Source organism: Ursus arctos, unplaced genomic scaffold (assembly GCF_023065955.2).
Source record: "Ursus arctos isolate Adak ecotype North America unplaced genomic scaffold, UrsArc2.0 scaffold_5, whole genome shotgun sequence".
Classification (NCBI taxonomy): domain Eukaryota; kingdom Metazoa; phylum Chordata; class Mammalia; order Carnivora; family Ursidae; genus Ursus; species Ursus arctos.
The window spans coordinates 38,525,909-38,537,947 of NW_026623067.1; the positions used below are offsets into that span (position 1 = coordinate 38,525,909).

General features: G+C 42.9%; 1 protein-coding gene across 18 annotated transcripts in view; it reads left to right on the forward strand.

Moving 5' to 3' along the window:
• Positions 1 to 12,039, forward strand: part of LOC113255376 (protocadherin gamma-C5) — a 169,513-nt gene that overhangs the window by 84,586 nt on the left and 72,888 nt on the right. The window contains exon 1 of one of the 18 annotated variants that reach the window (XM_048221036.2): positions 5 to 5,089. The exons of 16 other annotated variants lie outside the window; for them this stretch is intronic. In XM_048221036.2, the coding sequence (XP_048076993.1) occupies positions 2,675 to 5,089 (2,415 nt within the window). In that variant the 5' untranslated portion in view covers positions 5 to 2,674. Of the gene's footprint in view, positions 1 to 4; positions 5,090 to 5,175; positions 9,345 to 12,039 lie in introns of those variants that run through there. One more of the 18 variants, XM_048221023.2, reaches the window with a different exon arrangement.

Below are 12,039 nucleotides of genomic sequence, written 5' to 3' on the forward strand. Positions count from 1 at the left end.
GAGATTTATTACCTGCCTCCGAGTTGCTAATATCTCTGCAGAAGTCTTTTAAGTGGCTTTTTTGAAACAAAACAAAATAAAACAAACAAAAAAACCCAACACTGTTTTTAGTGGGTGGGGGGATATATTCAGTTCGTACCTATTTAGAGCAATACTTGTGAGTTCCTGTGCTTTATCTTTCAACAAATTACCATCATTTTTCAGAAAAGTTTTTTCCTCCCCTCTGGCATATTCTCTTCTGATTCTAAAGGTCCAGTTCAGGTATCATGGTTTGCTTTATAATAAGTTAAATTTTAGTAATATTTTTCTCTTATCAGTGTCTGTGGCTATCAATGTAAACTGGTTAGGATTAAAATTAATGATTCACAGTTTTTCTTTATTTCCCTATTACAACTTCACATTGCCTTCCCTAATTTATATTCTACCATTATTTGCTTCACCCTAATGTTCAAATTTGACCCTCTTGATTCAGTGGGACACACTCTGTAGCTCTTTTCCTTATCTATACACGCATATACACACACTTACATGTAGGTGTTTACAGATGTAAGCTTTTCTCTGAGCATGAAACAATTCTATTTTGATCTTTGATGGGTGTTGATATGTTGAAATTATGATGATTATTTCAGCTTTATTTATACTACAAAAACAGATATATTGACTGCCTTTTTACTACTAGATTCTCTTGGGAGAGAAAATATAGAGTATACTTTTTTCCCTCAAGTTCTAGACATCTTTTCTGTTTCTACAGTGGAGTCATTTGATTGTTCTGAGTAGTTGAATTGTTGAAGTGGTATTATTTCCTTGTATTCTTTTACTTGTACTTCATTCAGTGTGTGTGTGTGTGTGTGTTCAAGATTTTTTAATGTGGCAGATTCACTTACAGAAATAATTGTGAAACAGCGCTTCTCAAAAAGTTATTTACAAATTGTCTAAACATGCTTACATTTTTCAGATTTACTGATGTAGACCAGTTTGTAAATATAAGATATGCAGTAGTTATTTGGACCTTATGAGACTGATTTAGCTGGTATTCCTATTTGGTATTTTTTTTTCTGTTGTTTGTTTTCAATATGCCTATGAGTCATGGATTCCTTTTTTATCTCCTTTGAAAATTCATTTTGTATTATATGTAAGTATGTTCAATCCTTATATTCAGAACCAACTTGTTATTGAAGCTCTGGTAGTTACCTAATGACCTACATGTTATCTGAAACAATGTCGGGGAAAGTCAAGTGAGGAAAGGAGACTTTTTGAGGATATTTGATCACAGGAATCATCTCCACAATCAATTCAGCTTAGCACTCTTCATACTGCTTCGAAAAGTTTGGCCCAGATTATTTACATATTCAGGGTCCTTTTCAAGTGTTCCTTTCTCATTTAGGAATTGACCTTATTTATTTAACTGTAATTGAGTATCTAATATTTGGGCAAAAAGAATTTCATCTGTTGGAAAGGGAACTCCTGCAACAGATGCCTAAATTTGCCCTGATGTCAAGAAAAATGTCAGAGTGCCTTGAGCATGTAGGGATACATTTTATGCCTATGGAATTCCAAACAGAAAAAAAGACTTAAGGCACTTTACTTGAATTGAAATGAGATGAATAAAAAGGATATGAGGTATTTGCTGGGAGAGGGAGATTGTTCCGTGTATATATATTTAAAACATCATCTGAACAGTTAGGAGCTGGCAACCCAAATCTTGGAGACCAAAAAGGGAAGGTTAGCTTTGAAACTTGAGATTAAGACAGTTATTTTGACTCAGAGGTAGTGATAAAGTTCTGTTATGGTACAACATGTGGTCCAGTTAAAGAGAAGCATAAAAATAAAACACCCTCACGTTTTGCAAAGTACTGAAAAGGGGTACTACTACTAGGGTATGCTTTTATAGTCTGTTTATGGTGAAAGTGTACAATAGCTGATAATCCTTTTCATAAATCTCTTTTATAAGTAGCAAGGAAGACTATATGTCATTGGTCATCTTTATCCTGAGTATGCCTTTGAGCTCTCCTCCAGTTTGCTCTGGAAAAAAGGAGGAGGAAAATTATCTGCACATAAGATTGAAGATAATACTGGGTATTATTTTATGGCTGTAAAAATTTCCCCATATCACTTGGTGAGGCTATTTTACCATGTGGTCTTTGCTCTAAGTCTGGAAAGAAGACTTTGCTTTTTTCCTCCAGTATGTGCACTGCCTCTGATTAGAAAAAGATAAACTTTTCTCATACTGGGTTAATGACTCTTCTATAGAATCAAATCTCTAAGGAATCTTCTTTGGTCGTGAACACTAGAAAATAGACACATCCAAAACTCATTTATTGCCTCATTCCTTATACATCAGTCCAACAAATATGTCAGAATAGCGAATCTCATTATTTGCAAGGCTTTGGACTGCAGTTTCCTAAGTAGACTCCGAGCGCCGCTGTCGGCCAATGCGCTGCAAGAGCTGCCGTCCACGATCTACCTAAATGATTTTCTGCGCAGTCACGGAAGCAATTCTGAAAGGCGATAAAGCCCAGATTCAGACTCTCTGCTCAGCAAATGATTCTGGAATGCGGAATGGGATACCTTGAATCGGAGCTTTGAGTTTTCTACGCATTAGCAGTAAATATTTTAAACACAATTTGTAAAGAATCTTCTCGTAACATCTGAGGCTGCAGCAGCGAAGAAAAGGATGGGAACTAGGGTGAAGCAGAGGAGCCATACCGGGCAGCGGCAAGTACTTTTTCCCTTCCTGCTGCCTTTGTTCTGTGGGGGGCTCTCTGAGCAGATCCACTATTGTATTCCTGAAGAAATGGCCAGGGGCTCAGTGGTAGGGAACCTTGCTGAAGACCTGGGGCTGCATGTACGGGATTTACTGAACCGCAACCTCAGAGTTAGTGGAGAGAAACAATACTTTACTGTAAACACGGAGAATGGCAACATACTTGTCAGTGACAGAATAGATAGGGAGTCACTCTGTCCCCAAAGCATCCTGTGTATTGTGCCCCTAGAGATCGTGGCAGAGAATCCTCTAAATGTTTTTCACATAACGGTGAAGATAGAAGATATAAATGACAATTCACCATATTTTTCCCAAAATAGCATTGTTTTGCAAATCAATGAACTTGCAATTCTAGGAACTCGGTTTGGTCTGGAATCAGCTATAGATGCAGACGTAGGACTTAACTCTCTTCAGAGTTACCAACTCAGCTATAATGAGTATTTCTCTCTGATGGTGAAGGATAAGGCTGAAGGCAAGAATGCCCCAGAATTAATATTGGAGAAGCCCCTGGACCGGGAACACCAAAACTCCCATCTTCTGGTCCTGACCGCAATGGATGGGGGTGATCCAGTCCAAAGTGGCACCATTCAAATCAGGATTGAGGTCACTGATGCCAATGATAACCCCCCAGTGTTCAGTCAGGATGTGTACAAAGTTAGCATCCCAGAGAACTTACCCTTGGGCACCTCTGTGCTAAAGGTGACAGCTGTCGACCAGGATGAGGGCATCAATGCAAAGATCACCTACTCCTTCAAAACACTAAGAGATATTGGAAATATGTTTATGCTAGACCATCAAAATGGAGAAATTAAATCCAAAGGTCCTATTGACTTCGAAATCACTAGTAGTTATACCATGAACATAGAAGCCAAGGATGGTGGAGGCATGGCCACTGAATGTAAAATTATAATAGAAATTTTGGATGAGAATGACAATGCCCCAGAGGTTATTTTCACTTCAGTATCTAATTCCATAACGGAGGATGCAGAACTCGGGATGGTGATTGCTCTGTTCAAAACACTTGACAAAGATTCGGGGGAAAATGGAGAGGTTACATGCCTCATAAAAGAAAAAGTTCCTTTCAGAATCGAATCTTCTGCCAATAATTACTACAAGCTTGTAACAGATGGGTCCCTGGACCGGGAGAAGACCCCTTCCTACAACGTCACCATCACAGCCACTGACAGGGGAAAGCCACCCCTTTCCTCCAGCTCAAGTATCACTCTGCACATCGCAGATGTCAACGACAACACGCCGGTTTTCGAACAGGCTTTCTATTTGGTCCACATTGCCGAGAACAACCCTCCGGGTGCCTCCATCGCCCAAGTCAGCGCCTCCGACCCCGACCTGGGGCCCAACGGCCGCGTCTCCTACTCCATCGTGGCCAGCGACCTGGAGCCACGGGCGCTGGCGTCCTACGTGTCCGTGAGCGCGCAGAGCGGCGTGGTGTTCGCGCAGCGCGCCTTTGACCACGAGCAGCTGCGCGCCTTCGAGCTGACCCTGCAGGCCCGCGACCAGGGCTCGCCCGCGCTCAGCTCCAACGTGAGCCTGCGCGTGTTGGTGGACGACCGCAACGACAACGCGCCGCGGGTGCTGTACCCGGCGCTGGGGCCCGACGGCTCGGCGCTCTTCGACACGGTGCCGCGCGCCGCGCAGCCCGGCTACCTGGTCACCAAGGTGGTGGCGGTGGACGCCGACTCGGGACACAATGCCTGGCTGTCGTACCACGTGCTGCAGGCCAGCGAGCCCGGACTCTTCAGCCTGGGGCTGCGCACGGGCGAGGTGCGCACGGCGCGTGCTTTGGGCGACAGGGACGCGGCCCGCCAGCGCCTGCTGGTCGCTGTGCGGGATGGGGGACAGCCGCCCCTCTCGGCCACAGCCACGCTGCTGCTGGTTTTCGCTGACAGCTTACAGGAGGTGCTTGGGGATGTCAGCGACCGGCCGGCACCCTCTGACCCCCAGGCAGAGCTGCAGTTTTACCTGGTGGTGGCTTTGGCCTTGATTTCCGTGCTCTTCCTCTTCGCGGTGATTCTGGCCATTGCTCTGCGCCTGCGAAGCTCCTCCAGCGCCACCGCCTGGGGCTGCTTTCAGTCTGGTCTCTGTTATAAGACTGGACCAGGGATTTCTCCCAACTACAACCTGGGAACTTTGCCTTATTCCTACAATATGTGCGTTGCCTCCGATTCTCGGAAAGCAAGGCTTAATTTTCTCACTATGAAGTCAGAAATGGGCTCCGGACAAGATCTCTTTAATGAAGCTTCTTTGGTAATAAGTGTTACTGAGGAGAATAAGAAATTAAATTCTCACACTGATGCTTCTGCTCACGTGAGTGTCAATAAACAGGTTTGGTTTAATTTTCAAGTAATCTTTTGGCAAAGAAAATCTTAAACAGATCATATCTACTATCACTTCGTTTGCTTACCCACTCTCGATATTTTCTTTTCCTTTCTGTGTGGGCCAGTAACTTTATTATTAGCCCTCAAGTATTTTGAAATATTTTGACAATTTCACCTGAAATAGTCTTTATCCACCTACACACAAAATCTCCTTTACTGTGACAAGTGGGTATTATGATGCTGTTGCCACAGGAATATTTGTAACTGAAGCATAAATGTTTTCTTTCTGTGGGTGTTTCTCTTTCTCAGAACATCAATATCTTGAGTATATAAGGCTTTTTCTTTATAAATACAAAGTGAGGAAAATGCACAAGAAAAGTTTTTATTTTTTAAAGATTTTATTTATTTGAGAGACAGAGACAGCACTAGCTGGGGAGAGGGCAGAAGGAGAGGGAGAGACAGACTCCCTGCTGATCAGGGAGCCCGACTCAGGGCTCAATCCCAGGACCCTGGGATCATGACCTGAGCGGAAGGCAGATGGTTAATGGACTGAGCCACCCAGGCGCCCTGAAAAGTTTTATTTTTAAAAGACAGAGTAGTATTTTGATAATACCCTATTACATTTGCTAGGGATTCTTTGAATCCCACTGAATAGGCCAATTTTGTTCCCAGTCTTTTCTCAGAACTACCTGTAGATTTCCTCCCAGTTTTAACGATATGCTGTAGTATGCCTGCCAAATATGCTTATCCTCTGAATCCAAACATTTACATTCATGAAAGCAGAATAGTGAGAATGTTTTCCTGTATTTTGATGGGCTTTCAAATGTATTACCAGTCATTTTCAGTAAATGGCATTGGGTTTGTTACTCAGAAAAAGGTAAGTTTATAATATTCTTTGGATTGCTAATTTTCTCAAACACGATTTTGAAATATAATGTATTCGTAAATTATAAAGTACTACCCTTATTTCCAGTAAATGCAAGTTGAAATGCTTCCATTTTGTCCTGAAAACGCTAATGTGTCCTACTCACTTGACTTCTGTCAGTGTGCTTCTGATAATGTATACAGCTGCATTTCTTGTTTTTAGGTTTCCATATTGTTATGAAATTTTGATTTCTAAATATTAAACTGACAACCCTTTAAAATAGCTCCTCTATTTAGGTATATTTAAAAATCTGTAAAAATCTGCCCCCTATTATAGCCGAGTGAGAAAGTTTAATTTATTCTATTATATGATTTCTCAAAACAGGAAACACCTAGGAAGATGTCCTATAATAGGTGTTTTTTGGGGGTGATGATATCAAATTATCTGCACTAAAATTATATGATTAAAATTACTTTGTATAGAAACTTCAAATTCATTTTAAAAAGCTCACTGGAAAAACAGAATACAGCTATGGAAAGTAATCTCAAGAAAGCGGCTCTGTATGAAAAATTTTAGAGAAATACAAAGAAGTTGATTGAAATTTCTATTGAAAGGAACACTGTAGTTTTTTAGTTGCCTCTACTTACATCCCTATTTGAAGAACAGTAGGTGGAGCTATTTAAGGTACAAACGCCAAAAAGCCTTCCTGGAGTTCAAGATTGTGCAGTAATTGGTTAGGACTCTGAGCGCCGCTGTTCACCAATCAGGGAGAGAAAAACAGAGATCCTGCTTTCCTCCTGCTTGCCCTGCAAGCGCCTGAAGCACAAAGCCCAGATAGAAACTAACCATCTCCAGGACTGCGAGAAAACTGTTGGATTCTGAAGACGGGAAAAACTGGTCCAGACTTCGGTGGTCTAGGGAAGAATTGGAAGTAATATCTTCTGGGAAAGCGATGATGATTCCTGATCGACTGAATCAGGACTGCAAAGAGCTTGTCCTGCTGGGAGTTCTCCTGGGCATTCTGTGGGAAACCGGATGCGCCCAAATTCACTACTCGGTTCCTGAGGAGCTGGAGAAAGGCTCTAGGGTGGGAAACATCGCTGAGGACCTGGGGTTGGAGCCCCAAGAGCTAGAAGAGCGCGGAGTCCGTATAGTCTCCAGAGGTAGGACTCAACTTTTCGCTCTGAACCTTCGAGATGGCAGCCTAATTTCCGCAGGCAGGATAGACCGGGAAGAGCTCTGTATGGGGGTCTTAAAGTGTCAATTAAATCTGGAGATTCTGTTGGAAGATAAATTAAAAATATATGGGGTAGTGGTAGAAGTGAGAGACATTAATGATAATGCCCCCTATTTCCGGGAAGATGAATTAGAAATAAAAGTGAGTGAAAACGCAGCCACTGGGTTGCGGTTCCCTCTTCCCCACGCTTGGGATCCGGATATCGGGAAGAACTCTCTCCAGAGCTACGGACTCAGTAGTAATACTCACTTCTCCCTGGACGTGCAAAGCGGAGTGGATGGTAACAAGTACCCAGAATTGGTTTTGGAGCACGCCTTGGACCGGGAGCAGAAGGCTGTTCATCACCTTGTTCTCACGGCCTCCGATGGGGGCGACCCAGTCCGCACAGGCACTGCGCGCATCCACGTGGTGGTAGTTGATGTGAATGACAACGCACCAGTATTTGCTCAGTCTGAGTACCGAGTGAGCGTTCCAGAGAATGTGGCTGTAGGCACTAAGCTGCTTCTGGTAAGCACCACCGACCCTGATGAAGGAGCCAATGCGGAAGTGATATATTCTTTTCGTTATGTGGACAACAAGGCAGCCCAAGTTTTCAAACTAGATGCTAATTTAGGGACAGTTTCAACAATAGGGGAGCTGAACCACGAGGAATCCGGATTCTACGAGATGGAAGTGCAAGCAGTGGATAACGCAGGATATTCTGCGCGAGCCAGAGTCTTGATCACAGTATTGGATGTGAATGATAATGCCCCTGAAGTAGTTGTCACCTCTCTCTCTAGCTCCATTCTGGAAAACTCTCCCAGAGGGACATTAATTGCCCTTTTAAATGTAAATGATCAAGACTCTGGGGAAAATGGCCAAGTGATCTGTTTCATCCGAGGCAATCTGCCATTTAAATTAGAAAAGTCTTATGGAAATTACTATAGTTTAGTGACAGACACACTCCTAGACCGGGAACAGGTTCCTAGCTACAACATCACAGTGACCGCCAGTGACAGAGGAAGTCCGCCCCTGTCCACGGAAACTCACATCTCACTGAAGGTAGCAGACACCAATGACAACCCGCCCACCTTCTCTGACGCTTTCTACTCTGCCTATATCGTGGAGAACAACCCTAGAGGAGCTTCCATAATGTCCGTGACTGCCTATGACCCCGACTATGGAGACAACGCCCAGGTCACTTATTCACTGGCCGAGAACACCCTTCCTGGATCACCCATATCCTCCTACATTTCCATCAACTCCAACACTGGCGTTCTGTATGCGCTGCATTCTTTCGACTATGAGCAGTTCCAAGACTTGCATCTACAAGTGATGGCGCACGATAGCGGCGACCCTCCACTCAGCAGCAACGTGTCTCTGAGCGTATTCGTGCTGGACCAAAACGACAACGTGCCAGAGATCCTGTACCCCACCACCCCCAGCGATGGCTCCACTGGCGTGGAGCTGGCACCCCGATCCGCAGAGCCCGGCTACCTGGTCACCAAGGTGGTGGCGGTGGACAGAGACTCGGGCCAGAACGCCTGGCTGTCCTACCGCCTGCTCAAGGCCAGCGAGCCTGGGCTTTTCGCGGTGGGGCTACACACAGGCGAGGTGCGCACGGCGCGGGCCCTGCTGGACAGAGACGCGCTCAAGCAGAGCCTGGTGGTGGCGGTGCAGGACCACGGCCAGCCCCCTCTCTCGGCCACCGTCACGCTCACCGTGGCCGTGGCCGACAGCATCCCGGACGTCCTGGCCGATCTGGGCAGCATCAGGACCCCCGGCGACCCAGACGATTCGGACCTCACGCTCTACCTGGTGGTGGCGGTGGCCGCAGTGTCCTGCGTCTTCCTCGCCTTTGTCATCGTGCTGCTGGCGCTCAGGCTGAGGCGCTGGCACGCGTCGCGCCTGCTCCAGGCTTCGGGAGGCGGGCTGGTGGGCGTGCCGGCCTCGCACTTTGTGGGCGTGGACGGGGTGCGGGCTTTCCTGCAGACCTATTCTCACGAGGTCTCGCTGACCGCGGACTCGCGGGAGAGTCACGTGATCTTCCCCCAGCCCAACTATGCGGACACGCTCATCAGCCAGGAGAGCTGTGGGAAAAGCGAGCCTCTTTTGCTGTCAGGTAGTTCAGCGTTTTCTAAAGATAACCGCTCATTAATTCAGGTGGGTACATATCAAATATTCTTCTCTGGGTTTTGATCATATCTTAGTGTGGGTAGTGTGTATTTCGAATTTAGAAAGCAGACACCAAAAAAATTATATATGTGTGGTAGACACCAAGGACAACTTGGAGGCTTCTCTCAGGGGTTTCTTCACGCCTTCTCTCATGCCTTATTTATAACAATGTTTATGGAGTATATATAGATACATTTATAACCACTTTGGTACTTTTTAAATACTTTATATAATTTTTTGATTTAACTAACCAGCTGTACCTGCTTTTAATTGGTCTTTTTGTTTACCTTTGGCTGCGCAGCAATTTTATGTTGAACAGTTGATGCCAATTTATCCATTAAAAACCCAAATTCTTGTAGAGGGATTCGCTCTAATTCATGAAAAGTATAAATGCAATTTCAAATAAACTTTTATGAGTAGAGGAGTTTCTAACTACACATGAAGTTGCTAACAAATTCATAAAGAGCATTTAGTTTCTTTAAAGTGAAGTAATTCTGGTCATTAGGGATGCATACGTTTATACTTTCTTAGGGCTGAAGTCATTTTGTGGTTTCACACAATTCTTGAACTTCCAAATATACCCAGTTTATTTCCTACATACTTAAAACTTTGTCGCTGAAATATGCAAACAGAGGTGTCCCACTGGCTTAGTAGAGCATGCTACTCTTGATTTGGGATTGTGAGTTCAAGCCCCATGTTGGGTGTAGAGATTACCTAAAAGTAAAATCTTAAAAAAAAAAAAATGCAAATAGTGTCAGTGTTATCATGAAGAAAAACTGAAGAGATTGTTTTTCATCCCCATTGTAGATTTTGGGAATGCAGTGTATGTATGTGTTTCCAGGTGAGATATTTTTTTAGTTTACCCACACTGATGATCTTGATGACTTTGAAATGCTCAGTTAACAAATTGTGTTTTGAGTGCGTTTTTGGTAATGTGGTGCATTGGCAGTAGTCTCTTCTTATATGTTTCCATAACTTTCACACATGGAAAAATTTATGGAAAGTGCTCAGATTCTAAGTGTTTTTTGAGAACATAATGCGTATTGTATAATGTTGAACCTAAATTGAATGCTAATACGTATTCTTGAGAAAGCATTGCTGAAACCTGTAAGAGGTCTGGATCTTTGGGTGAGTTCTATAAAGGAGGAAGGAAGCGTCCTTATTATTTTCTTTTTGTTACCTATCTCCTTTCAAAAATACAATAGTTAATATCTAGAATTATAAAAGAGGTTAGAAATCATTTAAGAAAGGTAATGAATGGCCCTAAAATGAGATAGTTGCTGCTAATGAATTGACGTGTCACTTTTGCTTTGTGACAGCCAGTACGAAAAAAAAGGAAACATAGTGTGGTTCTATTTGTCTGATTTTTTTAAAAGGAAGTTTTTGAGTCTACCCAAAAATGCAAATTTTGTATTGACCTTAAATTCCAAATGGAACTTAAGTAGAGCTTTCTAAATGATATCGGTGGGGGCACCTGGGTGGCTCAGTCGTTAAGCCTTCGGCTCAGGTCATAGTCCCAGGGTCCTGGGATCCTGGGAATGAGCCACACATGGGGCTCCCTGCTCAGCTGGAAGCCTGCTTTTCTCTCTCCCACTCCCCCTGCTTGTGTTCCCTCTCTTGCTGTGTCTCTCTGTCAAACAAATAAATAAAATCTTAAAAAAAAAAATGGAATCAATGGAATTAGAGGGCGGTATGACCTCCTGTTTTGTAAAAGCTATCAAAATGTTTATCACAAGGCCAGTTTTTACATGGTGGTCAATTCAATGAAAGACATAACACACAATAAAAATTATTTGAAAACTGCTATAGTTCAGTTATGCTGACTTCTGTTCACTTAACCTGATTTAGAGACAAATCACTAAAATGGCAATGAACAATCATGACCCTTAAGCTGAATCTCAAGAATCAGTGAACTAATGCTTCCAGGTGAACTAAATAGGCTTCATTAATTTGTTGAGTGAATGAACAAATGTGTGTGCTCTGAGGATTACCTGCTATTGGTATTCTAAGATGTAGTTTAATAGAAAAGTAGCAGTTTGCAATGAGGTAACTACTAATTTTGTGACCATTGGCAAGTTATTTAATGTCAGCTTCAGCAAAATTGGGACAATATCTAATTTGAAAGATTGTGGTGAGGACGAGTGATAACATATAAACCATCTGATTCGTAATAGGTAATTAATGGTAGCCATTTTTTATGTTGTTGATATAAAAAGGAGTTAAGCTTTTAGTATCAGCACACTTGATACTCTGTTGGGAAAGGTAATAATGATTTATTTATTTCTCCTGGTTGTCTAATGGGTTGACCTGTGAGTGGAAGTAAAACTGTTCTAAAGTTTTTGTGAAAGCTAATTTAAAAAGCTTAGGGACACCTGGGAGGCTCAGTCAGTTAAGTGTTTGCCTTTGGCTCAGGTCATTGTCCTAGGGTCCTGGAACTGAGCCCCACGTTGGGCTCCCTGCTCAGTAGGGGAGTCTGCTTTTCCCTCTCCATCTCCCCCTGCTAATGTGCTCTTTCGCTCACTCTTAAATAAATAATCTTTAAAAAAAAAAAAACACTAAGTTCTTAAATACATTGTTTTTTAAACTTGTTTAAAAATTAGATTATAATTGACACACAGTATTATATTAGTTTCAGGTGCATGAAATAGTGATTTAGTATTTTTTTTAAAGATTTTATATGTTA